The sequence below is a fragment of the Paroedura picta genome, chromosome 2, assembly GCF_049243985.1.
Source record: "Paroedura picta isolate Pp20150507F chromosome 2, Ppicta_v3.0, whole genome shotgun sequence".
Taxonomy (NCBI): Eukaryota; Metazoa; Chordata; class Lepidosauria; order Squamata; family Gekkonidae; genus Paroedura; species Paroedura picta.
Window position 1 is genome coordinate 75900853 of NC_135370.1, and position 27953 is coordinate 75928805.

The 27953-nt window shown below is 46.8% G+C and overlaps 1 protein-coding gene across 1 annotated transcript in view; it reads right to left on the reverse strand.

Moving 5' to 3' along the window:
• Positions 1–7272: 7272 nt before the first annotated feature.
• Positions 7273–27953, reverse strand: part of TBC1D10C (TBC1 domain family member 10C) — a 29959-nt gene continuing 9278 nt past the window's right edge. Inside the window, exons 3-9 of the mRNA XM_077320903.1 lie at positions 27488–27595; positions 26771–26877; positions 20298–20412; positions 19018–19083; positions 17979–18168; positions 17052–17206; positions 7273–13763 (exon numbers count right to left, since the gene is read on the reverse strand). Of these exons, the coding sequence (XP_077177018.1) occupies positions 13332–13763; positions 17052–17206; positions 17979–18168; positions 19018–19083; positions 20298–20412; positions 26771–26877; positions 27488–27595 (1173 nt within the window). The 3' untranslated portion in view covers positions 7273–13331. The remainder of the gene's footprint in view (positions 13764–17051; positions 17207–17978; positions 18169–19017; positions 19084–20297; positions 20413–26770; positions 26878–27487; positions 27596–27953) is intronic.

A 27953-nucleotide genomic window follows, 5' to 3' on the forward strand; every position in this document is an offset into this window, starting at 1 on the left:
GACTATCCAGGCCCAAGAATGCTGAGGTTCCAAGAACTGCTGAGTTCAGGCTAGGCTGGGCTATCCAGGGGAGGGCAAATGAACAAGTACTATGGGCCAAAAAATACAGGTTCCCCAGGCATGTTAAACTGGTTTGATTTCTTTTTACACAGCACAGAGACACCTTGTGGCTATTTCATGTAATGCAAAATAAATAATACGGATTCATTGAAGTGGGGAGCTGTGTTGATCTGAAGTAGCACAACAAAAATAGAGTCCAATAGCACCTTTAGTACCAACAAAGATTTATTCAAAGCATGAGCTTTCAAGTGCATGCACTTGGCTACAACTCTGCTTGGCAGGGGAAGTGGGATAAAAGCAGCTGGATTTTGAATATAAGGCCTCTAGACTTCCCCCCCCCCCCAAAAAAAAACCCCAACACAAAACAAAACAAAAAAACTAGTGTTGCAAACTTCCCTTCTCAAGGATACCACTAACGACAGAGAATAAATCTTAACAAGCAAAAGCAAATGACCTTGACAGATCAGTGTGCACAGATTCAAATGGGTAGCCGTGTTGGTCTGAACTAAAATGGGTAGCCGTGTTGGTTTACTCAAGGCATGAGCTTTCGAGTGCAAGCACTCTTCCTTAGTCTGATGAAGAGTGCTTGCACTCGAAAGCTCATGCCTTGAATAAACCTTTGTTGGTCTTAAAGTTACTACTGGACTCAGATTAGTGTGCAGTTTAATTTACAACTCAATAAATGTAGCAATTTTTGTAAGTATTTGTAAGTATTGTAAGTATTTATAAGAACTAGAATATACTGTATGATATTCCTGTGTGTGAAAAAAGACCCACTGTGGCCTACAAAAAACCTGCTACTTTGAAACACATTTTAATTTATAGTAACACCCACAAAAAAAAGGGCTGAATCTGCACTGGGCTTTTTATTTCCTGGTGACCCCAAATTTAAAAAGTCATCTCCATGTTATTCAATTGACATTTTTATATTTATCACTTTAAATTTTCCCACTGCAACATCTATGATTAATCCGCAGTGACTCTACCTTTCCCCTGCAATATCCAGGAGCGCATATAACTTACTACATTTGAGTGAAACACTCTGAAAGCCCGAGTATTAAGTGTAGATCTCTGCATTTTGGCAGATTAACTTCCTCCCCCACCTCCGCACCTCCAATGCTGACACTGACATAGTGCAGTAGTCTGTCGCTGATTGCTCAGGGCATCAGTTCAAAGACTGCTGGTTCCTGGTTGCCATTCCCTCACAAGACTTATTTTTGCCCTCATTTTTAAGTGAATGCACTCTTGTCCAAAATCCCACACTTCTATGTGCCAAGATTTGCCTTTTGGATTGTCTTCCCCCCCTTGTTCTCCCCTCCCCTGCTCATCCAGGAAAAGAAAAATAAACAAGCTGCCTCATGCTCCATTCCCCTCCCCCAGCTTGCTTTAGCTGTAGAGTCAGGAGACAAACAGCAGGAAATAAACTCCTTCCCAGCCTTGTGCTCCTTCAATGCCGGCTGGAGCTTCTCGACCACTGCTCCCCTCCCCCCTCTTAGCTTCCCCAATCAAGCGGGAAGGAGAGAGCAGCCACACAATAAAGTGTAGAACACAACATCCATTTGAGAAAAGCAAAGGTAGAAGATCTGGGTTCAGATCAATCTGAATTCAGCAGGATCAACAACGGTGGGGGGGAGGGGAGTGGGAGGAGTTCATAACCAGCCCAGGTTCCAGTTTTCTAGAAGGTCATTTTCCTTGTAGTCTGGTGAAAACAATATCTTTAACTGCTCCTCGCAGAGCGGATAAAATAAAAGAGTAAGGGCTCCGTCGGCGGGCCTCCCGCAATGCCGGCTGCGGCTGCTCCTGCCTGCCGGGCACGTGCAGGATGCCCCGCTGCCGCCCATAACAACTCGCCTGCCAGACCAGCCAGCCAGAAGCAGCCGGCGGAGGAAGCTTTGGGGCCCCCGGTGGCATCGCCGCACTCCACCATGCGGCCCAAGCTGCCCAGCTCCAGCAGCGCCGCTGCATGCAGCAGCTCCCGCCTGCCGCCCAAGTGCCACCCGCGTCGTCGCCCACGGGACACAGCCTGAATGCCCAGCCAGCTTCCCGGCCGCAGCTCGGGAAGCCTGCGCATGTCACTACAGCCCGTCCACTTCCTCCTGCCCTCCAGCTCGCCCGCTGCTCGTCCCCCAGGACACGAGGTAGGCCATGAGGTGCCGCCCCTCCTGGATGATCCCGGACTTCCCAAGCCACACCACAGAGCCCCGCTAGCGCCCGCTGCATTTTACCTGCAGTAGGCTTATTTTCTAGTATATATATAATCTCAAACATTCTACAACATGTACCAGTGAATGTTAAAAACTGCACCTTGACAAAATCACCAGGCCTTTAAAATATAGACTCCCTGAACAGAAAAGTAATATTTCTCACAAATGAATTGGTGCTCCTCTTGTCCCACATTTCACAGAATGTAGTCACAAACCCACAGATTTCAGATTGTGGATACTATTAAAAGCAGACAGATTAGATTATAGAATTTTTTAAAGAAATAGCTTGGATTTTGAGATTGGCAACCTTATATCTGAAATGACAACATTTATTGGCTGTCACTCCTGTAGACAAGGATTGACTTATGCCTGGGCAACCCATTCAGTTTAATAATTACAGAGGAGAAAGTAACATCAATGCCATAGAGTCTAGTTTCCAAAGTGGCTGTTTTCTGTAGGCAAACTGAACTCTATCCCCTGGAACTCAGTTGTAATCCAAAGAGATCTCCAGCCACTACCTGGAAGTTGGCAATGCTAGGTGGAGCTTATGGAATTCATGAAGAAGACTCCAACCTTCCCGTCCCCTTCCATAAACTGAGCACTGTAATAGTCCTCCTTTTGCTTAATAATTACTGTATGGGTACCACAATTGTTAGCCTTAGCATTCTCCCAGAATAACATCTGCGATTCAGTCTATGGGATCAGACTCTCTGGAGAAAACAGCAGCTTTCAGCAGGTGACCTCTATGGCATTACATCTACACTGAGAGGCCTCCCCTCTCCAAATTCCACCTTCTCCAGGCTCCAGCCAAAATCTCTAGGCATCTCCCAACCCAGGTTTGGCACCCCTACTAGCTACTAAGACGTGCTTGTCTGTGGAAGCCTAAGCTTGGAGCCAGGCAATAGGTTTCTGAAGAGCTGAAAGTAACTCCCAAGAGAGATTTCACATGCAGCTACGGCCAAACAGGGTTTTCAAAACAGTGCGGAACCCCTGGGAATTCTGTTTTCCCAGAAGCAACTGAGAGATGAGCACAAGCAGTAAGAACGGCAACATCTTTTTCAACCTGGATTGCACAATCAGAGAAATTGTCATCTCTTGCCACTTAGACTCTGTAGAGACTGTGATGCTTTTTCTCATTCTTTTTGAGCCAAAAAGCCCCTTTCCTAGAGAGCAGAGGCAAAGCTGAAAGGAGACTGCTTGCATTGCAGAGTGCTTAGGGTAGAATGCTGTAGTCCCATGGAAATGGAATCTAATTTGGGACTGGGTTTGGAGTAGGGTTGCCAGCCTCTCTCCGGATGGACCCTGGAGCAGCAGGGCTCCTCACTGGCTGAGATTTCGTAACCCAAGCCACTTCCACAACCAGGATTTTGTTCTTTGTGAACAACTGGGTACCGTGCTTGGGATGTGTGGGATGGGGCTGCCATCCTCCAGGTGGGACCCGGGGAGCTTCTGTAATTACAGCTCACCTCCAGATTACAGAAATTAGTTCCACCAGAGAAAATGGATGAGGGTGGCCTCTAAGTCATCGTACCCCGCCGAGGTCCCTTGCTTCCCCAGGCTTCAGTTACTTAATGCACTTAAAAAGGAAAAGCAAATGTCCAGGATACAGGGATTGTAGGTGCACTCACTGTAACTTGGAAACTTTTCTTCTATTCACAGCTCATCTGGGAAGGGAGGCACATCTGAACTCTTACCTCAGCTCCAAATCTTCCTCTCCAGGACATCCCCCGCCCCCCTCTTCAGAGTTGAATTGCAGCCCTTGCTTTGCTGTGAAGGAAGAAAGAGGTTTTGCCAGGCCATGAAGGGGCCAGACATGACTGACAGTGCTTGTCTGCTAACACACTGGAGCGAGGTCAGGAAGAGGGGAGAACAGGATGGGAACTGAGTGAGCAGACAACATAATCTCCCCGTTCACCTGCTTCCTCCTCTCTGCTGCTCGGGGGAGTTTTGTTTCTTGTCTCCATGTAGGAACAGCCATGGTGCATTACTGGGAATAGTTCTGATTCTACACTGCCATGTAAGTCTTGCTTGGACACAGGTGAGCATGGCATGGGACTGGGCCACACCTATGACTCACCCTGCAGGAGTTCAGTTCAGTTGGTCTTACCATAGGCAGAGGCATCTGGACCTCATGCAGTCTGCAGGCATCCGGTTTGAGTGCTGACGCTGCCTGGGATCTGAACAGGTGTGGGTGTCAGGCCAGGTGGAGGCCAGGATTAGCTGAGAGGACATCCCTCTACTGCTGCCTTGTTGCACTTAATCTGACTAGGGGCTAAACCAGTTACTGAGGGCAAGAGCATTAACATTTCTTCAGGAAGAGAATTACTCATACTGCCGGAGACCCAAATTTCTGCCATGTGCTGCTGCTGTTAGGCAGGAGATGGGATGTGGAGATGAGAGACTGCTTTCAGGATGGAATCTGCAACTGTGCCTTAACCTTCCCTGTGCCTTCTTTTAAAAAAGACCAAACTCAGATCCTCTACAATAGTGGATATTCTTTAAAAAATTGTTTTTCAAGCTTTTAAAACTTGGGCCACCTTGCTAAATTTTACTCAGCTTTCCAAAACCTGTTATCCCCCAACCTTATATTTGCTTGTGTAGCAGGGATGCTAGCCTCCAGTGGGACCTGGGGATCACCTGGAGTTACAGCTCATGTCCAGATGACAGGGATCAATTCCCACAGAGAAACCAGAGTTTTGGGGGATGGTCCCTATGGCATTGTGCCCCACTGAGGTCCCTGTCCTCCACAGGATCCATCCCCAAATCTCCGGGAGTTTGCCAACCTGGATTTGGGAACCCTCCCCACTTCCCATCTCCCACCAGTAGCTAAGGGAGACTAGGCAACCCTATTGGGAAGACAAGGAAATTATTGTGTATGTTTGCCCTGTGTGAGACAATTGGTGGATTGCAATTAATGCATATTGAACATTGTTTTGTAAAAAGGTACTTCTGTCCTTTAACCCAGTGGTCCCCAACCCCCGGTCCGGGGACCGGTGCCGGTCCGTGGATCAGTTGGTACCGGTCCGTGGCTCCTCCTCGTCCTCCTCCCTGGCTGCTGCCTTGGGGGCTGCCCTGCCACTCTGCTGCCAGCTCACCTTTGGTGCTCTCCAGCGGCCACCATGGCTGGGGCTCCCCCTCGGCATGGCACTGCGCAGCTGCTGCTGGCAGCGCCCCCCAGTGAGCGACGGGAAGTCAGGGGCACCGGTGGGAAAGCAAGTGGAGCAGGAGCTCAGGCAGTGGCGACATCCCTCGGCAAAAGACTACCCCCCCCCCCCGGGCCTCAGTAAAATTGTTACGCGTTGACCGGTCCCCAGTGATCAAAAGGTTGGGGACCACTGCTTTAACCCTTCACCTTGACTAGGTTGCATGGCAACAAGGCCCATCTGACTGAACTGGGATCCCCTAAAAGACAGACATGTGTGCTTTGATACTAGCTCTTTTTTTCTGGTGATGACACCACTTGCTAAGTTCTTCCTGAGAGGCAGAGGCTGTTTCTTCCAAACCATTTCCATGGCTGACCTTGCTGTGTGACTTACTTCCAGCCATCCTCCCACTTATTAAGTCAATTGGCTTTAGTGATCCCCCCTCCCCCATACTTTTCTGCAGTCATTTGAAGTTTGAGCTGTCACCTCCGACTTAGAGGAATATGCTTGTTGGGGGTGTGGGATACCCCTCCCCTCCCGCTGCAGCTATTAGTGGTTCTGCAGTTGTTTAGAAAGGCTTGTGCTTCATAGCTCAGGCAACCATATACATTAGAAAAATGTGGGAACAGGGACCAGTTTGGAGACAAAAAGAGAACGATGTATCAGGATGTTCAGAAATGTATTTTGTTTCTACACGTATGGGGTTGCGTGTGGACATTAATGCACATGGATGTCCATGTACATATGTCACCAATAGGATTTTTCAGAAGAATACTAGACATTATGTGCCCAGTCCTAATATGTTCTTTCATGTTTTCAAGAACAATGTTGTGAATGGCAGGTGGTGACTAAAGGCTACACAAACCTTTGGTCAAACCCACAGCTACCCCAAAAATTGTCAGTTGGACAGGGGACCAGGAATTCAATTCCCAGGTGTACACAGCCCAATTTAGATTGGAACCTTGCTGTTTTTCCAATGTGAAGCAGTCACTGGGGAGTGCTACTTCCCCCACTCTATATTGTGTGCTCTCATTAGTACATCTGGAGCCTCTAACAGGACAAGTAGTGGGGGGCTATTTCAGGTTGGGGAAACAATGGGGGGGACTGAAGTCCTTTCTCCATTTTTATTTATTTAGACAATGGTTATGCTATCTCTTCAGGAACTTGCCCAAAGCAGCTTCCAAAACAAAAATAATAAAAAGTTATTAATTAAAATCCAGCTTTAAAAAAACAGCTCAGTATTAAAAAAAACATAGACCATAAAAAACAGACCACAGAGAGCTTAAAATGACAATTTCTAGGTGGTTAAAAAAAACACCCTAAACCCTGAATGAACAGAAATGTTTTGTCCTGGTGCCTGAGGGAAAGTCTGCCTTGTCTGGATTGCTATTCAGTTTATTGGCTCTCATCTTGAAGCACCTGTACAGGACTTCCACAGACCCATCTGACTTAGCTGTAGAGATGGGCATCAGGGACATTGCTCCCCACCCCCCAGGAGTTGGAGTGTACGCTACTCCCCTATCCTTTCCTCTTCACCTCTTTGATAACTGGGGGAGGGATGGGATTTTTAGCTGTCATGTTAGTAGACTGATGTTTTAATGGGGTTAGTTGTTGTGACCCGCCTCAAGCCTGTCGGGAGAGGCGGGAAATAAAAAAAATAAATAAATAATAATAACTACGTATTGGTGGCACATTACTCTCCCCCTGCTGATCTCTCCCAGCATTTTCATGTAGATGTTAAGCAACGACAAGGTGTAACACTTCAGGACACATAGCATAAGTGCCATGGAGTCAAGCACCAGTCCTCTGACACCATTGTCTGGCCTCGAGTAACAGCAGAACCAGAAAAGCATGGTACCTCTCACTCACAACTCAACCAGCATCTCCAGAAGGATACCATGGTCAATGCCATGGAATACCACAAGGAGATCCAGGAAAAGCAGCAGAGACACACTCCCCTCTCACTCTCCGTGAAGACTGTCCATCAGGGTGACCGGAGCTGTTTCTACACCAAACCCAGGCCTGAATTGGGATTGAAATGTATGTAGATAATCCATTTCCTCCAAGACTGCCTGAAGCTGCATAGCAACCACCTGCTCAAGCACCTTTCCCAAAGATAGTTGGGATCCAGACAGTTGAACCTGCACCTTCCTACAGAGAGGCTTTTGGCACCTCCTGGACCCATCCAGCCAACCCAGCCTGGCTCAATACCTACAGCCACAAGGGGCAAGTCTAGATTTAGTGGGCCAGTCACTTCAGAGCGGCTTGTCCCCTTTATATGGCCTCCTCAACAGAAAGTCATCCACACAACTAAGATAGACTCTACTCCTACAGCATCCTGAGACTGAATTGCACTAATGGGGGAAATCTGAAGTCATGGCAGGTACAAGTGATGGTACCCTCAAAATGCAACACCAAAGCTTCATGGAAGGCAGGTATGTTTCCCAGATCCACATTTTCAGGCACCTAATCTAAGATCCTCTTCATGACCCAGAAAAGTTCTACTAGACAACTTTGCACAGACACTATGGTAGCAGAGAAAAGAACTGCCTTTTCACAGTGTTCTTGATACAAATTGTGCATCTGGGAACTGAGTTCCCAGTGGGGAACTCACAAGTACACATGGATCATGTGGGCATGGGGGATAATAGAGGCTGTGGTTGTGGAAGGCACTGAGGCTACATTGCCTCTCCCCCTCCTGCTATTAGTGCAGTTTTGTTGTTGGTGCTTGGAGCTGCATAGGATCCAAAATAGCTGACATGAACTCTAGGGAAAGAGTAGCCATATAAACTGGGCAACTGACCTGCCCTGAGAGCCTTAAAAGAGAACCTCAAAAGGAAATGTTTAAATTTCTTGGAAGTGAATTAAAGAATCCCCATTTGGGCTTTCGAGAGGAAGTTGGATTTGTCTGCTCTCAATTCTTGTCACTCAGGCAGAAGGCCAGTTCTGATGTTAATTTTTCCTTTTCTTTCATGTATGGAGGCAGGGGGGAAATGCTCAAAGATGTGAGTCTTGGCAGGACTGGGAGGGCCTGGCAAATCTCTTTGAGGTTGGTCTGCCAGTTGCATGTGCCACAATCCCATCTAAGCCAATTGGCTCTTGCATGTACTAAGGGTTCAGCTATTTCCCCTTCTCTTCTAAAAACATACCCTAAAGTGATGAGGGAAATTAATGCTTGGTCTGAGTGCATGATGGCTTCTCATCTAAGGGAAGGAAATTGTCCTCTAGCCAAAAGGAAATTACCAATGCATGATGAAGTTAGAGTCATTAGTTTAGGGATTTGGTTCTGAATCTTTGCAAGATCTTTGTGTTCTTTGCATTTACAGAAAGCATTATACTTTGGGCAGTTAAATTCTCCCTTGCAATCCATTTTCAGTTTATGTGTCTTGTTGGTCAGCGGGAAAAATCTGGTAATACAAATCAAAGACACTTTATTAAGAGAATTAACCGGGTGCAGTGCAAATTCCAAATAAATCCACAGATATTATTACTCCAGTGCCCAAACAAGACGAGAGGGATGGAAAATCTTTGATTGTGTCTTCAGTGTATTTTTCCCTCATAAATAGTAGTCCTAGGAGGCATCAGTGTGGATCAGGGCCAGGAGTAAACTCTTTCCCTCCATGCTATTTTTCCTACCTCAATTTCCCCCCCTACCCAAGTTGATATTCATTCCATGTTTCCTCAACAGGGTACATATTAAATGTGGGGTCATGAAAATGGAATCAGGGTGGTGCTGTAGTCTCACCAATCAAAAGTTCTCCTGAGGCAGCTATTTATAAAAGAAAAACATGCTAGTAATCAGAGCATCATGGACCTTCCACGGTCTTGTCAGCTTTGGTCCCAGGTGATTTGCAACACATTGACAGACTAATAGGGAGAATACTGTCATTTTGCTCTCTAGCCCCCTGACAGCAATTGTTACTTGACACAGTGGATTTGATAAGTGAGAGGTGTCCCCAACATGGCACCCATGGTTGCCTGGGTAGCTGCCAGAACATTTTCTGTGCCAACCAAGTGTTTTCAGGAAGTGGGCAGGACCAGGGAGGGCTTTTCCCCAGCAAGGCTTCTGATTGATTATTGGAGATTTAATTGGTTGTTCAGCCCAGGGATCTGCTTTGAGCTACTTAAGTTAAACTGTGGCAATCATTTTGTGGCTGGCTCTGCCTCCTGTGGCAGCCATTGTGTTACTGCAACCACCACGATGCTTCTCAATTCCTAACGTTCTCAAAGGCACAAGAGCGTTGGGGACCCCTGGACTATTACTTGTGGGGAAAGTGAAACTTGAATCAGGAAGAGGAAGGCTTCAATCTCCACTCAAGCTCTGACATGTGTAGGGTGACTTTGGACCAGTCATTCTCTCCCAGCCTAATCTACATTGCTACGTTGATTTTAAGATGAAATAATGACAGCCTATCCAAGTATTCATGACAATGGAGCACCTGTTTACATTGGTGCCAAAGAAGACTTAGCTAGCCCTGTGCACTTCAGTATGTAGACTTCCTGCAGAAACAGACTAAGAACTTCATAGATGAGTTAAGACATTTTGGCCCTTGAAGAAAGGTTTGGGGGTGGCCAGGAGAGTCACAGGGGCCAGTGCGGGCATAGTGAGATTTGCCAGGTGCCCTTCATAAAGATTTTAATACCTATGTGCACTTTCAGTGTATAAAAGGGAATTAGATTTATGCCCAATGAATCAGAGAGTCATTTCCATTGCAGCTCTCTACAATTCAGTTCACACACGGCTCACATTGTGCCAGGCAGGGAAAGATAGGAGTGACCCTTAACGAAATATAATAGCCCCATCCCAATTTTAGCTCCTCCTACTGGTTCTCATAGGTCATGCCCCATTTCTACCAAATGCTGTACAATTAATTTACTTAGAATCCATTCCATTATGAAAAAGTAGGGAGGATTTCTGTGATCTTATTATGGCATTCAAAAAAAAAATTGCCCCCTCCCCTCAATACATACATGCTATGCTGGACTCCCCCATTAGATTCCCCCAATAGTATTAACTAAACTACATGGTGAATAACATACATACATTAATCAAATTCCCCAGTCCATCTCTGTCCATACTATTCACAAAGGGCCCTTTTTTGCTCTGAGTTTGAACCAATCTTTTTACCGTTACCTTAATTCTAAAAGGGAATGTTCAGAATTTGTTCTGCTCTAGACCAGTGGTCCCCAACCTTTTTATCACTGGGGACCAGTCAACGCTTAACAATTCTACTGAGGCCCGGGGGGGGTAGTCTTTTGCCGAGGGATGTCGCCACTGCCTGAGCCCCTGCTCCACTTGCTTTCCTGCTGGTGCCCCTGACTTCCCGCCACCCACTGGGGGGCGCTGCCAGCAGCATCTGCGCAGTGCAACACCAAGGGGGAACCCCAGCCATGGCGGCTACCAAAGGAGAGCCAGTGGCAGAGTGGCAGGGCAGCCCCTGAGGCAGCAGCCAGGGAGGAAGATGAGGAGGAGCCACGGCCCGGTACCGATTGATCCACAGACCGGTCCTGGTCCCCGGACCGGGGGTTGGGGACCGCTGCTCTAGACCATGATGAGGTATTCCCCACTCTAGACTTTGGTGAATCAAGAGACCAGCTAGGCTTAAGCATTTCTTCTATGGCAGCTCTTATCTCACCTGGTTGAACCTCAGCAAACTCACTCCACAGACATCACTTTTGGGCTTCCAGGGAAAGCTTTAAGTAAATAGTCTCCAGTCCTCCTATGAATGGTTCCTGGATGCCTACAACCCATTCCAGCCCATGACCCTTGCTAGAATTAACATATGTGCACTGCAGTCTTTGAAGCTAGGGTTTTTTGGTACCACAACCAAGGAAGCGCTTTTTGGTTGCCACCCATCTAAAATCAGGTGGCTGGAGCGTCTGAAGCAGGGCCTCTGAAGATGACTGGAAAGAATGGATGGATTTGTACAAGAGACAGCAGTCCTTAAAACAGGTGTTCCCAGGCTGTGCAGAGCTTTAGAGATCAGTACCAGCACCTTGAATTGACCCCAGAAGCAAACTGGAAGCCCATGTAGATGGAACAATGGAGTAATATGGAACATTGGAGCAATATGGTCCCTACAACTTAGTACAGTTAATACTTTGGATGTAGCTTTCTGTACCAGATGCAGATTCTGGTCTGTCTTTAAGGGCACCCCTGCATACAGAGCATTGCAGTAATACAGTCTAGATGTTACTAAGTCATGCCCCACAGTGGCAAGAGGTTTTATACCCAGGAAGGACCACAGCTTGCTCACCAGCCAAAGCTGACTGTAGGCACCCCTGACTGGTGCTGCCCCCTGTTTATTCAACAGGAGGCCCAAATTCAGGATCATCCCCAAGCTGTAAACCCATCCAGAACCACTGCAGAACACTTAGGGTTGCCAGCTGTGGGCTGGGAAATACCTGGAGACTTTGTGAGTGGAGCCAGGAATGGCTGGGATTTGGGAGGGACCTCAATGGAGTATAATGCTATGGAGTCCAGCCTCCAAAGCAGCCATTTGCTCCCAGGGAACTGAGTCTGGAGATGACCAGTAATGCTGGGGGATATCCAGGTCCCACCTGGGGACAAGCATTCCTACAAACAGTGCTTCCCAATCCCAAAAGGCAATCCAGAAAGATTCTATGATCAATGGTACAGAAAGCTGCTGAGAGGTCCAAGAGAATTAACACAGTCTCATTCCCTCTGTCTGTCTCCTGGTGCATGCCATCCACCACGGTGCCCAAGGTTATTTTAGTCCCATAACAAGGACTGAAATCAGATTGTGACAAACCCAAACAATCTGTTTCTACCACTTGTTCAATCACCTCACTCAAGAATCGTATATTTGTGTGACTGGATGGTAGTTATTTAGCTCTCCTGGTTCTAAGGTTTTTTAGGAATGGATGCACCACTGCCATCTTCAAGGTAAGAAAGACCAAACTCCTCTCTCAGGGAGGCATTTCTTGTCTCCTTGACCCAGTTCACACACACCCCTCCCCATTAGATATAAGCAGCCAAGAGAGACAAGGATCATACAAGCAGGTGGTAGGCCTCAAATTCCAACTTCTGATATCCTCAGACTGCACAAACAAGTGAACAAATTGGTACCTTGGGATCATCAGCTCCTGTTGCCACTAAGGCTGAGTCCAAGTCAGAATGGATATGAGAGACTTTATCCACAAAGTACTTAGCAAAATGATTACAGCAGACTGTAGAGAAGTTCATCTCCTCCTGCCAGGAGGAAGGGGGGAGGAGGAGGAGGTGGTGGTTTTTTGTACCCTACTTTTTACTACCTGAAGGAGTCCCAAACTGGTTTACAATTATCTCCCCTTCCTCTCCCCACAACACATATCTGTGAGGTAGGTGAGCTCTGAGAAAGAAGTGTGACTGGCCCAAGGTCACCCAGCTGGTTGCATGTGGAGGACAGGGAAATCAAACCTGGTTCTTCAGATTGGAGTCCGCTGCTCTTAATCACTACACCAAGATGGCTCTGAGAAAGGCCTTTGGTTGTCATGGACACCATAAAATCCTGAGCCTTTCCTGACAGGGCAACCTTGGCATGAATGTTGAAGTCCCCCAAGATAGCCAGTTTAGGACCCTTCAGCACTACACCTCCACAAGCATAGTCAGGGAGAAAGTTGGGCAGTGGGATGGGCAGTACACCAACCGAATCCCAAACCCGTCTTCTGCTCCAAGCATTAGATGAGCACTCTCAAACTCAGCAAAGTCCTGGAAAGGGCATTGAGCCAAGGGGATAGACTACAGCGCCACCACCGCCTATAGGGCAAATTTGAGAGGACTGTCTCCAACTGTACAGAGCTGAGCCCCAACCTATGTTGTCCTTGAACTTAAGCACTGACTGCAAGGCAGTTTTGGATGCCATCAGCTTCAGCTGGCAAGGCAGCAATCATCTCTTACAGAGCCCAGGTTGGGTGCTTCTTTTCAGAACCATGTCTCCAGGTAAGAGGAAGACTTTCTCTTCCCAGTGCCTGGCTCTGGCCTTTCCTCTCTTGTTTGGCCAGTAGGCTTCTGCGTAAAATGGAAGGTCTTTCCTCGAGTGTCTGGTTTCTTCCTGGCCTGCAGTTTCTTCTGCCCTTGCACTTCAGAGGCCTTCTCTGGCTCCCTCTGCTCCCTCAGAGGTGAATGGGGTGGCTCTACCTGGATCCGGGGGATGAGGAAGGCATGACTATGGCTTCCATGAGCCTCTTTGTCCATCTGTGCATCCTCCAGCTGCTGAACATCAAAGACAGCCTTGGCACCAGCTAGCCGATTTTCTGGGCTGTACTGGAATTCAGGCCTAGTGGCACGCAGCTTAGCCAGCTGGACTTGACATTCACGCTGCAGGTCACGGTCTGAAACTGGCACATCATGGACCTACCAGACAGGAAGAGAAAAGCAGGATCACCTTTAGAATGTGAAGCCCAAGACCTGGAACTTTAGACAGTAGTGTGGGTCAAGGAGGGAGAGCAAAGACACTTCCAGGAAAGCAGCCTGGGGGGTCTACCAATGGAACATTGATCAGCAGCAAGTGGGAATGGCCAAGAACAGGAATGGATTCACCAGCAGGCTGATGGCTGTGCAGTCTGAGTTCATTGGTCAGGTTGCTAAGTGTGGTATTGAATGGGGGAGGTAGAGTAGGAGTCTACAGTTACAGGTTGAGGAGCTATTTGGGATGGAGCATGGTTTTGTACCTGAAAGGGATATCACTGCAACACTCTAGGGGCCATTCCGCACCAGGATCTATGTAGCAAATTGGTTGTGGAAGGAAAAAACGCCATTTTAAATCGTGGAATTTGTCATTATGCATACCTGCCTTTGTAGTGGAATCCAGTTGCATTTCTATTGTTTCCCATAGGTTTCCGGTCTCAGCAAAAATCGCTAGCCAGGAAGCGATATTGCCGAGCTTTGTCCCGCCCCTGGCTGTCAAGCAGCCAATGGGCGGCCATTATTGTGCTCCCCAAAAGCCCCCTTCCCTTTAAGGAAGGTTTAAAAAAACACACACACACACACGTTGCAACGAATCTGTGTTGATTCGTTGCAACGGAGAGACCCATCTAGATAGCAGGTGGTGTTTGAGCTGCTGTTTCATCGTTGCCACGCTCCCCCCGAGTGAAAGAAAAATACCCCCCTCACCCACACGGTGTGATTTTCGGCTGAAAATACAGTGAAAAATAAAGGGAAAATAAACCAGCAAATGGGGCTGTGTGCTGCTTCGTGCTTGGTGACTTAAAACAGCTCTGGGGAGGGACTGCAGCCAGGGAAGCCTCGCTGGGTAAACGAAAGCTTGCCGGTGCGTTGATCTCCGCTCGCTCCAAGAAAAAAAAATGGTGATCGCTTCGCCAAAAGATCAGAGGAGAGAGCTAGAGGGAGGGACTTTGTTGGAACCGCAACAACGTTAACACACAGGTCTTTTTCGCTAGTGTTGCAGATTGGTTGCAAGAGTGTAGCGCTTTCCGGAGGGTGAATCCACTTTTTGGGATTTCCCTGAAAGCGCTACAATGAAGCGCTTTTTGCGGATCGGTTTCAGGAGTGTTGCAGATTGTCAATGACATTGTGCATACCAGCAAAACAGTAGCGATTTCAATTTGCAACCATTGTGCAATTTTGAACGAGTGCGGAATGGCCCTAGGAATTCTCCAAATCTGGGAAATTCCAAGCATCATTGTAATGTCATGGTGTCACTTGCAGGCACAGAACCGTATGTGACATTGTGGCATTGCTTAACAGTTCTTTCCCTCTCATTTTGCTCTCATTTCGATACCAAGCAGTGGCATCTGGCCACGGTAGCTGTGAATATAGCTGCTTGAGCAGATGGATCCAGGTATTATAGAGTCTAAAAGATTTGACAGGTGTACAGCTGTTTTTTTTCCTAAGCTGCCCACATAACAATTTGTGTGCATAAAGTGCCATCAAATTGCAGCAGGCTGATGGAAACTCCAACAAAGGATTTTCTAGGCAAGTGAGAATCAGAAGTGGTTTGCCAGTGCCTTCTGCTGCAGAGTCTTGCTTGGTGGTCTCTCTTCTAAGTACTGGCCCTGGTTAGCTTCTGAGATATGACTAGAATGAGCTCTCTGCCTTTCCTTCACTGCAAACATTCCCATGTGCTGCCATCACTCCCCAAGTGCCCAGAAATGGAAATGATGTCAGCACATCGCCAGACAAAGCTCTGGCATTTGGGCACAGCTCTATGGCTTAACCCATTTCCACTGTTAAGTCCCCCTCCTGTTGGTTGCCTACCAAGTCCTACCTGGCTAATCTAGAATTGCTTATGGGACTACTGTCTCCTAGGAGAAAAAACACAACACACATGGCATTCACACAGACAGTGTACGCAGGCTCAAATGGCAGATAAATTTCTGGCAGGAAGAATGTACAGAATTTCACTTGTTGTAATCCAGCATGTGTGAGACCCTGAAGATTATACAAGGACTGTCATAATTACATACCTTAGTCACTTGGAGATGTTTGCTGCTACTTTGGCAGCAGTGGGTAGTGCACAGTGTGAAGATGGCTGCCTTTTTCCCACCCAGCTGCAGCCTGTTGTACATCCAGCTAGACAGTGAGGACAGCTGGTTGCACAAGGGTGGGCTTCTCCCAGCAACAAGGCAAGACTGGGAGGGAGTGGGGGTGCAGTACACTGTCCCAGTGCATTCTGCCTCTACAGGATTATTGTTGCAAAGATAAAGTGGAGGAGAGGAAAATGGCATTCTAAACTACTTGGGAGCATCTGCCTGGGAGCATTTAGGGCCTGAGCCTGGGAGGGGGGAGCATCAATGACACTGCAACAAGGCTTCAGTATGGGCAACCAGAAGCAGTGTCACTGTACCTGTGATGCTGTAAGCATTCATGTCATCTCTATGATAAAGATCATAGAGAGTTGGGGAAGTTCCTAGAGCATCACAAGTGCCATGACATTTCAACCCCTGTGGCACTGTTTTCTCCATCTCGCCATCAAGTGAGTGGGCAGAATGAGCACTGGGACAGGAGGTTGGCTGTCATGGATAGGCAACTGGTAAGCCTGTTTGGGTCTCTGTTGGGAGAAAAGTGAGGTATAAGTACTATCTTATCTAAACAAGTGAATAAATGCTCCCTGCTTAATCATGAAAATAACAATGTAGGCTATACGCAGCCTCTCTTCTCTATGGCAGCAGAGAAGACCCCATTCTGTGCCACATCACTCAAAATGCTGGGGGGGAAGCAAATGCATACTGAACAGATGAGCTACAGAGAAATCAGCCAGTGGAGAACATGGCTGAGCTTGCCCTCTCCAAAGCACAGACCTTGGGAAGCATCTGTCACTATGATAACAGTTGCCCAACTCTTGCTCCTACTCTTGCTCCCAGGTTTGCCACAACAGCTGCATTTATGGACATTTGCTCATGGAAATTCTTACCTCTAGATATTTTTACCCGTTGGCATTCATGCATCAAAATGCTTGCTTAGGCACAGGAGCAAGCCATGCTGAGTTTTGTATGGTCACCCGGCAATCCAAGCAGCCCCACTAAACCTCCCCCAAAGACCTTGGTCTGAAGCAGCAGAAGGGACTCCTGATCCCCAGCCAGAGGGGCTGCTTCTGTTTCCAGCACAGGCTCCTTAGGCCAGCTCAGAAGGAGGGAGGTGGTGGGGACAAGCCCCAGAGTGGAGAACCCCAGGAGTTTCTACCTCTGCCATGAATGTGTCTTCTTGCAAGAGATGAGCTGGGATGCTGCGCAGCTTCTCCAGGGTCTCTACTAGTCCAGAACAACCATGTCGTTTTTGGGAAGTCCCCAGGGCCAAGCGGACCAGCAGCAGCCCTACACGGAAGAGGACCTTGACTCCTGCAGAAGGAGATTGAATGTCAGGGGGCAGAGATGGCAGATGTCCCCTGGCTTCCTAGATAGAGGAAAGCCCCAAGGAAGCTAAGTTACTATTTACTTAAAGGACATATTGTGCCTAGCATGTAAACACGTGTGTGAGAGAGTGAAAGAGAAAGAGAAAAAGAGAGATAGCAGTTCCAGAAGGATTAGATCTTAGAAGGAAGCCCCCTAACTTTTTTCTTACAACTAAGAATATTTAATTTGTAATAACTGACACTGTATTCTATATAAATAGCTTACAGGGTGATTGCCTATTTCACTTTAACCACCAGTAGGAATGCCAGCCTCCAGGTGGGTCCAGCTCATCTCCAGACTATTGCGATCAGCTCTCCTGGAGAAAGTAGATGCTTTGGATCCCAGTCTGGATCTGGCAATCCTTACCCCTCCCCCCCAAAAAACTCCCTGCTGGTGGCCAGGGGGAACCTGGCAATCCTATGCACCAACCTCATAGGCTTTGAGCGGACTATTTTCTACAAGAACTTCCTACTCTACAAGAATCCCCCTTTCATACCAATCCCACTTCCATTCCTCAGCCCATTTTGTCCTGACTTAAAGATCACAAGATAACTAACAATTCATCCGAGGATGAGTCCTCTTAACACATTTAATTCACCCCTGCCTACTCCTGTGTTACTTATCCAAGCCCACATCAAAGCTATCCTGGGGCTGCTGCTTTGGAGTGTTTTGTCACCTGGGTCCCAGGAGTTCACTCAGGCTCACATCCACCACTCACCTTCGCTCAGAAAGGCATCCCAGACCCTCAGTACTGTGGGGAAGGGAAGAGTGCGAGTGAAGAGGCATAAAAACCACTCGGGCAGGTAGAGCAAAGGCCCCACGCCATGCTTGTGCAGGTGCTTATGTGCCCTGGGGCACACCCGGCGCAGGAGGGCAACAAACACTTCGCTGTCCAGCAGCAGCGCTTCCTGCAAAACGAGGATAGAAGGTGTCCCACAGCACCACAAACAGAGCTTTGTGGCACCATAAAGAAGACAATTTAATCCCAGCATCAGTTTTCATGAATGAGAAACCCCCCACTTGAGATGGTGCACTATGCAGTCATTATATGTACATTATATATACATATATTATATACACACAGAGAGACCAGTAGGATTAAGGGGGCATGAAATGCATTGTGTAAAATTCTAATCTGATCAAGAAAAATACAACACCCATACACTAGTTATGCTAGGTGAGTTAAAAGTTATGATAGGTGAGGGATCTCAGGTTTTGCTAAAATAGTTACCACCTATAATGAGCAAGACATTCAAACTCATGGGGACAAATGTTTATTTATCACATGTCCATGGACCACAGAAATCACCGCCCATATCCTGAAGGACAGGCAACTAGTAGTTGCCCCCCTAAAATCCATGCCCAGTGTATTTTCTAGCAGAACTTCTTTTCTAGCAGAACTTCCGTTCTTTGTGCAGCTGTATGACAAGCTGAAATCAAACTAGTGACACTAGTGACACTTTCCCCCATTACACATTCAGGGGGAAGTTGTGCTTGTTAAATTTCCAAAAGAAACAAGATGGCAGACCTACGTATATTTGAGCCTTATGCCCCACGTACCATCCCTCCTATTTCCTAGGTTCCTTTCTCCCCTTCTTGCACTGTTTGGTCTGGGATGCAAAAAGCCCCCAATTCATGCTGGCGCTCCTTAAGCTCCAGCGAACGCTGACCCCTCACAGATACTCGGTTCCTGTTCCTGTGGAAAGATTCTCTCTCTGGTCTGTTCCTCCCCCACCCCCAGTCCCCACATTTCTCACCATCTTGGGACTATAGTAGCCAGGCAGGTAGTGCTCGCAGATCTGCACCAGGCACCAGAAAGCTGGCTGGAAAGGACAAAGAAGAATTACTGAAACTTGGTGGACAGTGGGGGACGGTTGTGGAGAAAGGGAGGATCCAGGGTGTAAACTGCATGGAGCTTTTATTCCAATCCCAGATCGATTCAGTCTCTGCCCTCTACACAGAATGTGATTTCCGTTTGGATTTGGGGCAATTTAAATTTTCCTTCTGCAGCAAGAAGGATTGATCCAGAGTGACCCTACCTTTATTGTGCGATATCTCAGAGTGCTTTTAATGCTCAATATTTTTCAAATCCGGATTGGGAAAGCAAGCTCCGTGGTAGAGAACCTCTGATAGGTCACACCTGGTCATGTGACAAGCTTGCCTTAAAGGGGAAGCCCTAATTTCTCTCAACTTCTATCGGTCCTGCATTTTTTCTCCCTTCTCTGCCTTTTTCGATCCTCTCCCCCCCCCCAAGAAAATAAAGAGGCTCCCTGCTTGGCTCCACTTCCCCCCCTTAAAGAAAGACAAGAAAGAGGCTTGCCTCCCCCCTTTCTGAGCCTCCCTAACCATGTGCAGAAGACTTTCCTGTTTCAATGGGGAATGGGGGGAGAGGAAGACTCGAATTCAAAGTAATCTGGATTCAACAGGATTGACAATGGAATAAAAGTAAGTGCAGACTCTGCCCAGGTTAGGGTTGCCAGGTCCTGCCTGGCCACCAGCAGGGGGTGGGGAGTAGGGTTGCCAAGTCCAGCTTGGGAAATGCCTGAAGATTTGGGGATGGAGCCTGGGGTGGACAGTGACCTCTGGGGGGGGATGGTAAAATGCTATAGAGTCCATTCTCCAAAGCATTCATTTTCTCCAGGGGGACTGATCTCTGTAGTCTGGGAGAAGAACTGTTATTCCAGAGATCCCCAGGCCCCACCTGGAGGCTGGCATCCCTACTTCAGGTTAGGGATGCCAGTCTCCAAGTGGGATCTGGGGATCCCCTAGAATTACAGGTCTAAAGGGATAAGTTCCCCTGGAGAAAATGGCTGTTTTAGAGGGTGGACTCTACAGCATTATACAACACTGCAGTCACTTCCTGCCCCAATCCCATACACTCGGGGGTTCACCCCCAAAGTCTCCAGGCATTTGCCAACCCAGAGCTGGCAACCCAACTTCAGGTGTAGGGGACAGCTGGAGCAAACGAAGGGATCTTGTTATGCAAACAGAAGGGACAGGGATATGGGGGGGGGGGACACCTTCACATGAGACTCACCTCTGGAGGCATGTGCATGAGGAGCAAGGCACCCAGAGGTCCCTGGGCCTGACAGTAGCCCTCCTGGGGCCGATACACGGTGAAAGCCTTCAGCAACTGCAGTAGCCCCTGCTGCCTACAGAGAAACAGAGGGAGACAGGCAAGTCTGCCAGGCACAGTCGTACCTCAGGCCCATCACACTAGACCCAGTCAGCAAGGACACCCCTACTCCACCCTTTGCTCTCATGCAATGCTAGCTCCAAAGACTGCTGCAGCAAAGGGATTCACAGTCTTCACTCCTAGACCCAGGAGAGCCTTGTGTGGCTGTACCTCTTGACCTTTCAACCAGAAAGTCCACTCGGAATGTGTGTGCTCCACATATCTGTGGGCTCACCAAGCAAACATGAAAAAAAAAAACAACAACCCAGAATTACTTGTTCTCATGGTTGCAGAAGGAGGGAAAACTGTAAGCAGCAATTCAAGTAGTCTGGAAACAGGGTTTGAGTGCCCTGTCTCAGAGCCTGAGTTTACTGCCACAGCTGCTGTTGTCTTGTCCTCTGGCCCTATCGCATTACACTTGGTTCCCTCCCCTACCTCCTTTTGCTAGGCTAGTCCAATTTAATTGGCATGGCACTGCATGGAAGTAAAATAAAGCAGTGCTACTCACTCCATGGCTTGTTACAATTAACCATAAACCAAGAGAGCTGCATGATTACTGTGTGCCGTTTGTACCACCCATGCAAGAATATGACAAAACTAACAACATTAGCTATATAATGATAAACGTTTTGCACCAGAATGCTTCTGCGCATGTAAGTTTGCCTCACTGTTGAAACTGTGCACTCAACCTGTCTTGGCACCTCCACTCTCCCTGACACAAGGCTCACGGTTCAGATGAGAGTAAGAGCTCCCTGCTGCACAAAACGTGCTCTCAGCCAGCCAACCACACTGTGGAACCTCACTTTGCAAGCAGTCTGTGCACCCTTTTCTTGCCTCTCTGCCTTCTGGCTTCTACTTCTATTTCTAGGTCTCCCCTAGCTGCCCGCTTGGGTGGGGGGGTAGGGTGGCCATCTCCAGGTTGGGCAGCTCATGGAGATTTAAGGATGGAGCCTAGGGAGGGCAGGGACCTCAGTGGGGTACAACGCCATCGAGTCCACCCACCAAAGCCCCCATTATTCTCCAGGGGAGCTGATGTCGGCAGTCTGGAAATCAGCTGCAATTCTGGGGGGACCTGGAGGGTGGCATCCCTTGCTTCTGCTCATGGGGCACAGCAGCTCAAGGGAGAGAATTAGCATGCCAAGGCACCCAAAGGGGAGCAAGCTGGTCATGGAGAAAGGGGGACGAAAACACCAAACCACACAGGGATGCCAGCCTCTAGGGTGGGACCTGGGAATCTCCTGGAATTACAGTTCATCTGTGGACTACAGAGATCACTTTGGAGGGTGGACTCTGTGGCATTGCACCCCACTTTCCTGAATTATGGGCTGAGTGCCACACTGAGGAATGGTGCTCAGAATAGCCACAAGGTGGCATGCCAAGGAGCCACAGGTTTAATTAATTAATTAATATATTCTAATTAATCTAATTAATCTAATTAATATATTCTGTTATGCAGAAGCTGGATTCATGAATGATCATTTCAGGGTGTACACCCAGCTCTGAATAAGACCTCAGCATTGTTCTGTCTGTTGCCTGAGGTTCTGGCACTTCAGGAAGAGTGATTCAGAGGCTGCCTTCTTATGCGTAGGAGGTGCAAGGGCTGCCCTTTCCTGTGCTACCAGGTTCATAATGCAAGAGGCCATGACCAGATAAGACCTGCCCCGGGCACAACCACTTCCTACCTAGCACTCTCCCAGATTTGCAGGGGCTGATCATTGAACAGGGAGGAGATTGTGTGGCCCTAATTTTCTCACTCTGGCAGAGCAAGAGGCTTGCAGACTGTCAAGGTAATAGAAGAACCCCATATTAATCTACTGAACAGCTAACAGAAAGATTAAAGGCAAGAAAACACCTCCCCAGCAATACCTGTTCTAGTATCTAAATGAACTAGTTTAATTGTATGCATCAAGCTCCGTAGGAGTATATAATTTAAGTGTAAGAATAAAGGCTCTTGGCTCCCTCTAGAGGGAAGGAAGCAAAAAGTGAGATGCAAGGGTGCCTTTGTTTGGTTAGTTTCTTGAGTCATTTGATCTCTGGCTGATCAGAATCTGCACTTGCCATAAAGCTTTCTTCATGTAGTTCACTGGGCTCAGAATAGGCTGAAATGCAACCTTTGAGTCTTTCCACGCGTATATTCATCCAACAGGAGGCAAGGTCATAACTCCTCTGAAGTGGTGACCGATTAGGTTCTCTGAACCTGACAAGCACCAGCCAGAGATGCTTTGTGCACATATTTAATTGGGAAAGACAGAACTAGGTGAGAAGGAAGGGAAAGGAAAGCAGAGGAGATTCTAAAGAACAATTTAATCTGGTCTGGTTTGTTTTAGTGTCAACAAAGTTTACAACACCCTTTATTCAGCTTCTCAAAGTTAATAACTGTGAGATTTATAAAATCCATTTTCAGCCTTCCAAAGGTGCTGGGAGACACACATTGTGCTACATGTAATGCACAGTTGCAGTGTTCTTTGCAAACCCCACCTGGTAAAATGTTCCCTTAGAACATAATGGGAAGATAACTGCAGCATTGGGCTTCTCTAGTCCAGCTTTCTGTCTCCAACAATGGTCAGCCAAATTACTCTGGAAACTCACCAGCGAGGCAAGAAAATGATGGCAACTCCCCAATTGCTAATGGGAAGAATCTTTGGGCAGCTGTATTTTCAGATATAGCCTATAATGTTCTGTGTGTTGTTTTTAATCCTGTATGCAAGGCCTCCACTGATGTGGAATCTGACTCAATGTAAAGCAGACTACCATCTTGTTTCCCTCTCTGCCATCCTCCGGCCACTCTTTCCCTATCCTAGGTCAGTGGACTGTCACTCCCAGGGATTTGTCCATTTCATTTCTCTGCTATGAGGATCAGAAAACTGAAAATGTTTCCTTTGGGATTATATTTATAGCTGTGTTGAGAAAAGGCATGAACTGCGCAACCGGAGACTGGAAGCACACAACCTTTAAAAAAAAAAATCTTTGAGCAACAAAGGTCAAAAAAACAACTGGGATGTTTCTTTGTACAAGTTGGGGTGGAGCTCCATATTCAAAGAGCCAGATGGCTGAGTCACGCACCAGGATTCATTCAAGAGAACAGGAAAACGATATTTCCAATGGTAGAAAGTAAAACAATATTTCAAAACTAAAAGCACTGTGTCACTTTTCACCAGTGACATTAGAGTTGCCAACCTCCTGGTGGTGGCTGGAGATCTCCTGGCATTAAAATTGATCTCCAGGCAACAGAGATCAGTCAAACAAGAGAAAACGGCTGCTCTTGAAGCTGGAATCTATGGCCTTATACCCCATTAAAGTCCCTCCCCGAACCCCCCCCTTCTTGTGCTCCACCCCCAACCCTCCAGAGCTGGCACCCTAAGTGATGTGTCAGCTACTGTGGATGCCTGTGAGTGGTGTGCAACCCCCATATATACAGAAAGTACGGGGGTGGGGATTGCATTTTCTAAACCGCAATGGATTGCGGCTAGAAAATACAATTTACTCTTAAACAGTAATGACATTAAATGAAATACACCAGCATGTCCTCTAACAAATGGAGTGCTAATTTAAGGATTTCTTAACAACAAATGAGTAATGGCTGTAAGTCATTTCTATGCAAAGTTATCCAATTACACATTGAGCAGTGTCAATAAAATAGTGGGAGCAACAATTATTTTAAATCAAGAAAAATGAAACTGTTACAAATGGTGCTTTGGTATGTCACAAGGGCTACCCAACCCACTCAGTTCACAGTCAGGTTCTGTTGGGAATTATTTATTTATTTATTTATTTATTTATTTATTTGTTTATTCATACTTACATTTATATACCGCCGATTCCCAACAGGGCTCACGGCGGTTTACACAGTAAAAGAATAAAAAGCATAAACCCCATAATTCCCTTAATAATAATACATGATAGTACATAAAATTAGCAGATCTGATGCCTTCTGTGCTCAGCCTTGCAAGTAAAATAGAGCACATCCCTCATGTTATGAGCAGTGAGTATGCTGTAGTACTGCACTCACCCTGGATCAAGCTCAGAGAAAACTATGTCTATAGCACAAGCAGCTGTGCACATAGAGTTGCTAACTCCAGGTTGGAAACTATCTGGAGATTTGAGGGTGGTGCTTGAGGAAGGCAGGGTCTAGCTAGGAGCATAATGCTGGCATGGTATAATGCCACAGAAGGCATCCTCCAGAGCAGCCTTTTTCTCCAGGCGAAGTGATTTCTGTAGTCTGGAAATTAGTTATAATTCCAGGAGATCTTTAGGTCCCCGCAGTCTCTAAAATCTTCACAGCAGCACTCATAAAGCCCTGTGGAATTTCATTACTTTCACACTAAAATCTCGCAATTCAGGCACAGCACTGAATGCGCCCCTTGTTTGCCATGCCTTTTGTGAATCCCAAGAAAATGTGAGTTCCCCCCTCTTGCACTAACTTCCTCCACTGTTTCCCTCCTCAAAATGATGACATTTGACATCTGACCAATGCTGTATCTCTGCCCACCCTCCTCAACTCCCCACTGTATTAAAGAAACATTTTGAACATGATTGCATTACAACACAATGCCAAAGTAGCGCAAGCACAACACACACACACTCTACCTCCCAGTCTGCCCCTCCAGCAAGATTGAACATTCATAGATGATTAGAACACTCTGTAAATTCCATGCAGGGAAAGGCAGCCTTGGTCAATTTCATGCAGGGAGGCTTGGAAACTTGTTAATTTCATCCAGCAGCCTTCCACAGCTTTCTCCAAGTACAACCCCCCCCCCTTTGTGTTACTATGTAGGAGCATCCTAACATAACTGAGGGGAAGTGGGGAGGCTATTGACAGTACAAAATGCTTGCCTGAAGTGGCACATTTAAAACAAAAGTGCAAGCAGGCACCATTTTTCCCAAATTGTCTTTGAATTTGCATAGAAGGGTGCAAGGAAGGCTGCACCATAAACAGTGTAAATATATTCACAGCGCTTTAAGGTTATGGGCAGACCAGAAAATCCTCTCTGTCTTTCTAGGGGCTCCACACCCAGTAGACCTGCAATGAATGTGTGTTCACTGGGCAGATGATCAATGTTGTCAGCTCTGATGTAATACCACTCACTGTTCAAGGGAGACAGAGAGGGGAAGGATGCATCCTTTCTTTGCATGGCAGCAGTTTTGGAACACAGCCAATGTGTTATCCTTGTTTAAAGACAGAAGACGCACTCAAATGGGGAAATGTGGACAAAATTCTACTCCTGAATAAGTATCCATTTTGGAAATTTGCCCGGAAAGTAAAACATTAGCAGGAAAGCATCCACATTTGAATGTCCAATCCACATCTATCAAAATCCTCTGGACAAGTCAACAACAATGGGAAAATTAGGGAAACACTTTCCAAAACACAAATACAGGAAATCACATTGTTCAGATAATATATTAAATGGGATTTGGAAACACAGCATTAAACATATTCTTGAAGTCCTTTTCAAAGTTTTCTAGCTTCATGTTCCAAGCAAGATACTTCCCTTTGATAGTGCCAAATGGAATAAAACTGGACACAGATGCCAAATTTCAATGTAGTCTTTTTACTGATGGAATATCATGTTTTCAGAGTACTCCAACCATAGCCTTGTGCCATTATTTTTCCAGATAGTAATAGCACAGCCATTTCTACAGTTTCTGCCACATGAAATGTGTTTTGAGGGCTAGGGGTGCCTATTGGATATTATAACATTGGATATTATAAGCAACTTCACTCCTTGCCTCCCATGCCCGTGCCATTTGTACCAGTTACATGGAGATTCAATTTCACTTTTTAAAAAATTTAATTTATTTTTTATACCTCCCTTTTCACTACCCGACAGAGTCCCAAAATGGCTTACAAATGCCTTCCCCTTCCTCTCCCCGCAAGAAACAGCCTGTGAGGTAGATAAGCCTGAGAGAGCTCTCAGAGAACTGATCTGGGAGAATAACCCAAATTGGCCCAGGTCAGCCAGCTAGCTGCATGTGGAAAAGTGGGAAATCAAACCTGGTTCTCCAGATTAGAGGCCGCTGCTATTTAACCATGTTGGCTCTCAAGTCTCCTTTCTCCTCTCAAAAACTCCTTTCTTTTCTTTAGAAGTGACACATTCTGTTTCTTAAGGTGAAATAAAGTTGGCAAATTCCATCAGTATCATGCAATCCCAACTGAAGTGTGGTGCCCAGCTTGTCTTCTGACCTTCTCTCACTTTCAACCCCCCATTGTCTATTTTTAAAGAAATGTTATCTGTTCAAAGATCTATTCAACCCAATGCCTTCTACACCCTATGAATATCTGCTTGGACATTTATTTGCTGTTCTTTTTTCACACTCCCAGGCCCTTCACTCACCCAGGACCTTCAGGTGACAGGAACATCACATGGAAAGGGAATTGGCGATGAATGTCCTTTGTAATGGTCTCTATCCACTGGGGATCACCAGGTGCCTCCTCCAGGTCCTACAAGAATAATAAAATATATTCAGGAGGGCCTGGTTGAGAGGGCTGCTAGATGCTGGACAGCAACAGAAAGAATAAGGAGATATGAAGATGGGGGATGAGGGTTGGCTGCCTAGAACAACAACAACAACTCCCCCCCCCTGAAAGTTTAAATGCTTCTGTTAAAATAACCACCTTTGTCAAACCGATACCTCTGGCCATTCCTCACTGAAAGGGGAAGTCATCATCAAATAATAGTATAAAATATACAAAACATCAGCAACAATACAAGGGGACCTCCATGTTCAGAGACAATATACCTATAAATGCTAGGTGCTAAAGGACCAACAACTGGGGGGGGGGATCGTAGCCTCTGAGGGAGGGAACATTCCAGAGCTTTTGGTTAGGCACTGGGAAACAGGGTGTAGAACCAGATGGACATTGGTTTGAACCTATAGGGCTCTTCTAAGCCAGGGTGGGTGGTGGAGATCTAGCTTGCAAAATAAACTACATAAGGAAATCAGGGTTTGTAGGAAGGGGAGCAGGAAAGACAATGAGAAAATCAATGACAGAGCCTGTAGCAAGCAAGAATAGGAGTATATGAATATAGCCATAGGAGATGAGACCTCACCTTATACTTTTGGGTGTTCTTCTTTGCTTTTGCTTGCCCACCACATAGCAGGGGCCAACAGCGGGCACGTAGAGATGAAGGGATCCCCTTCCGACAAAGCAGTTTTACCTGAGACAAGAAAACTCATCAGTAGAACTGTGATCTTCTACCCAGCGTCACCATAAAATGGTCCCCTACTCAGATCAAGGCTTAGATCCAAGGTCCCAACACTTTTTGAAACTGTGGGCATTTTTGGAATTCTGAAAACAGATAATGGTGAATATAACAAAATGGGTGCCAGGGGGCATTCATTCTAATAATAAAACATGGGGTTACAAGACAAGCAACCTCCTAAGATGTTGTCCCCTAGATTCTTCTAAAGCACCTTTTACTCCAATCCAGGACAGGCTCTTTGCTTTGGGGGAAAACAAATGAGTGCCAAAAACACATTGGTAAATACCATGCAAACCTCTGGCTTAGACCATCT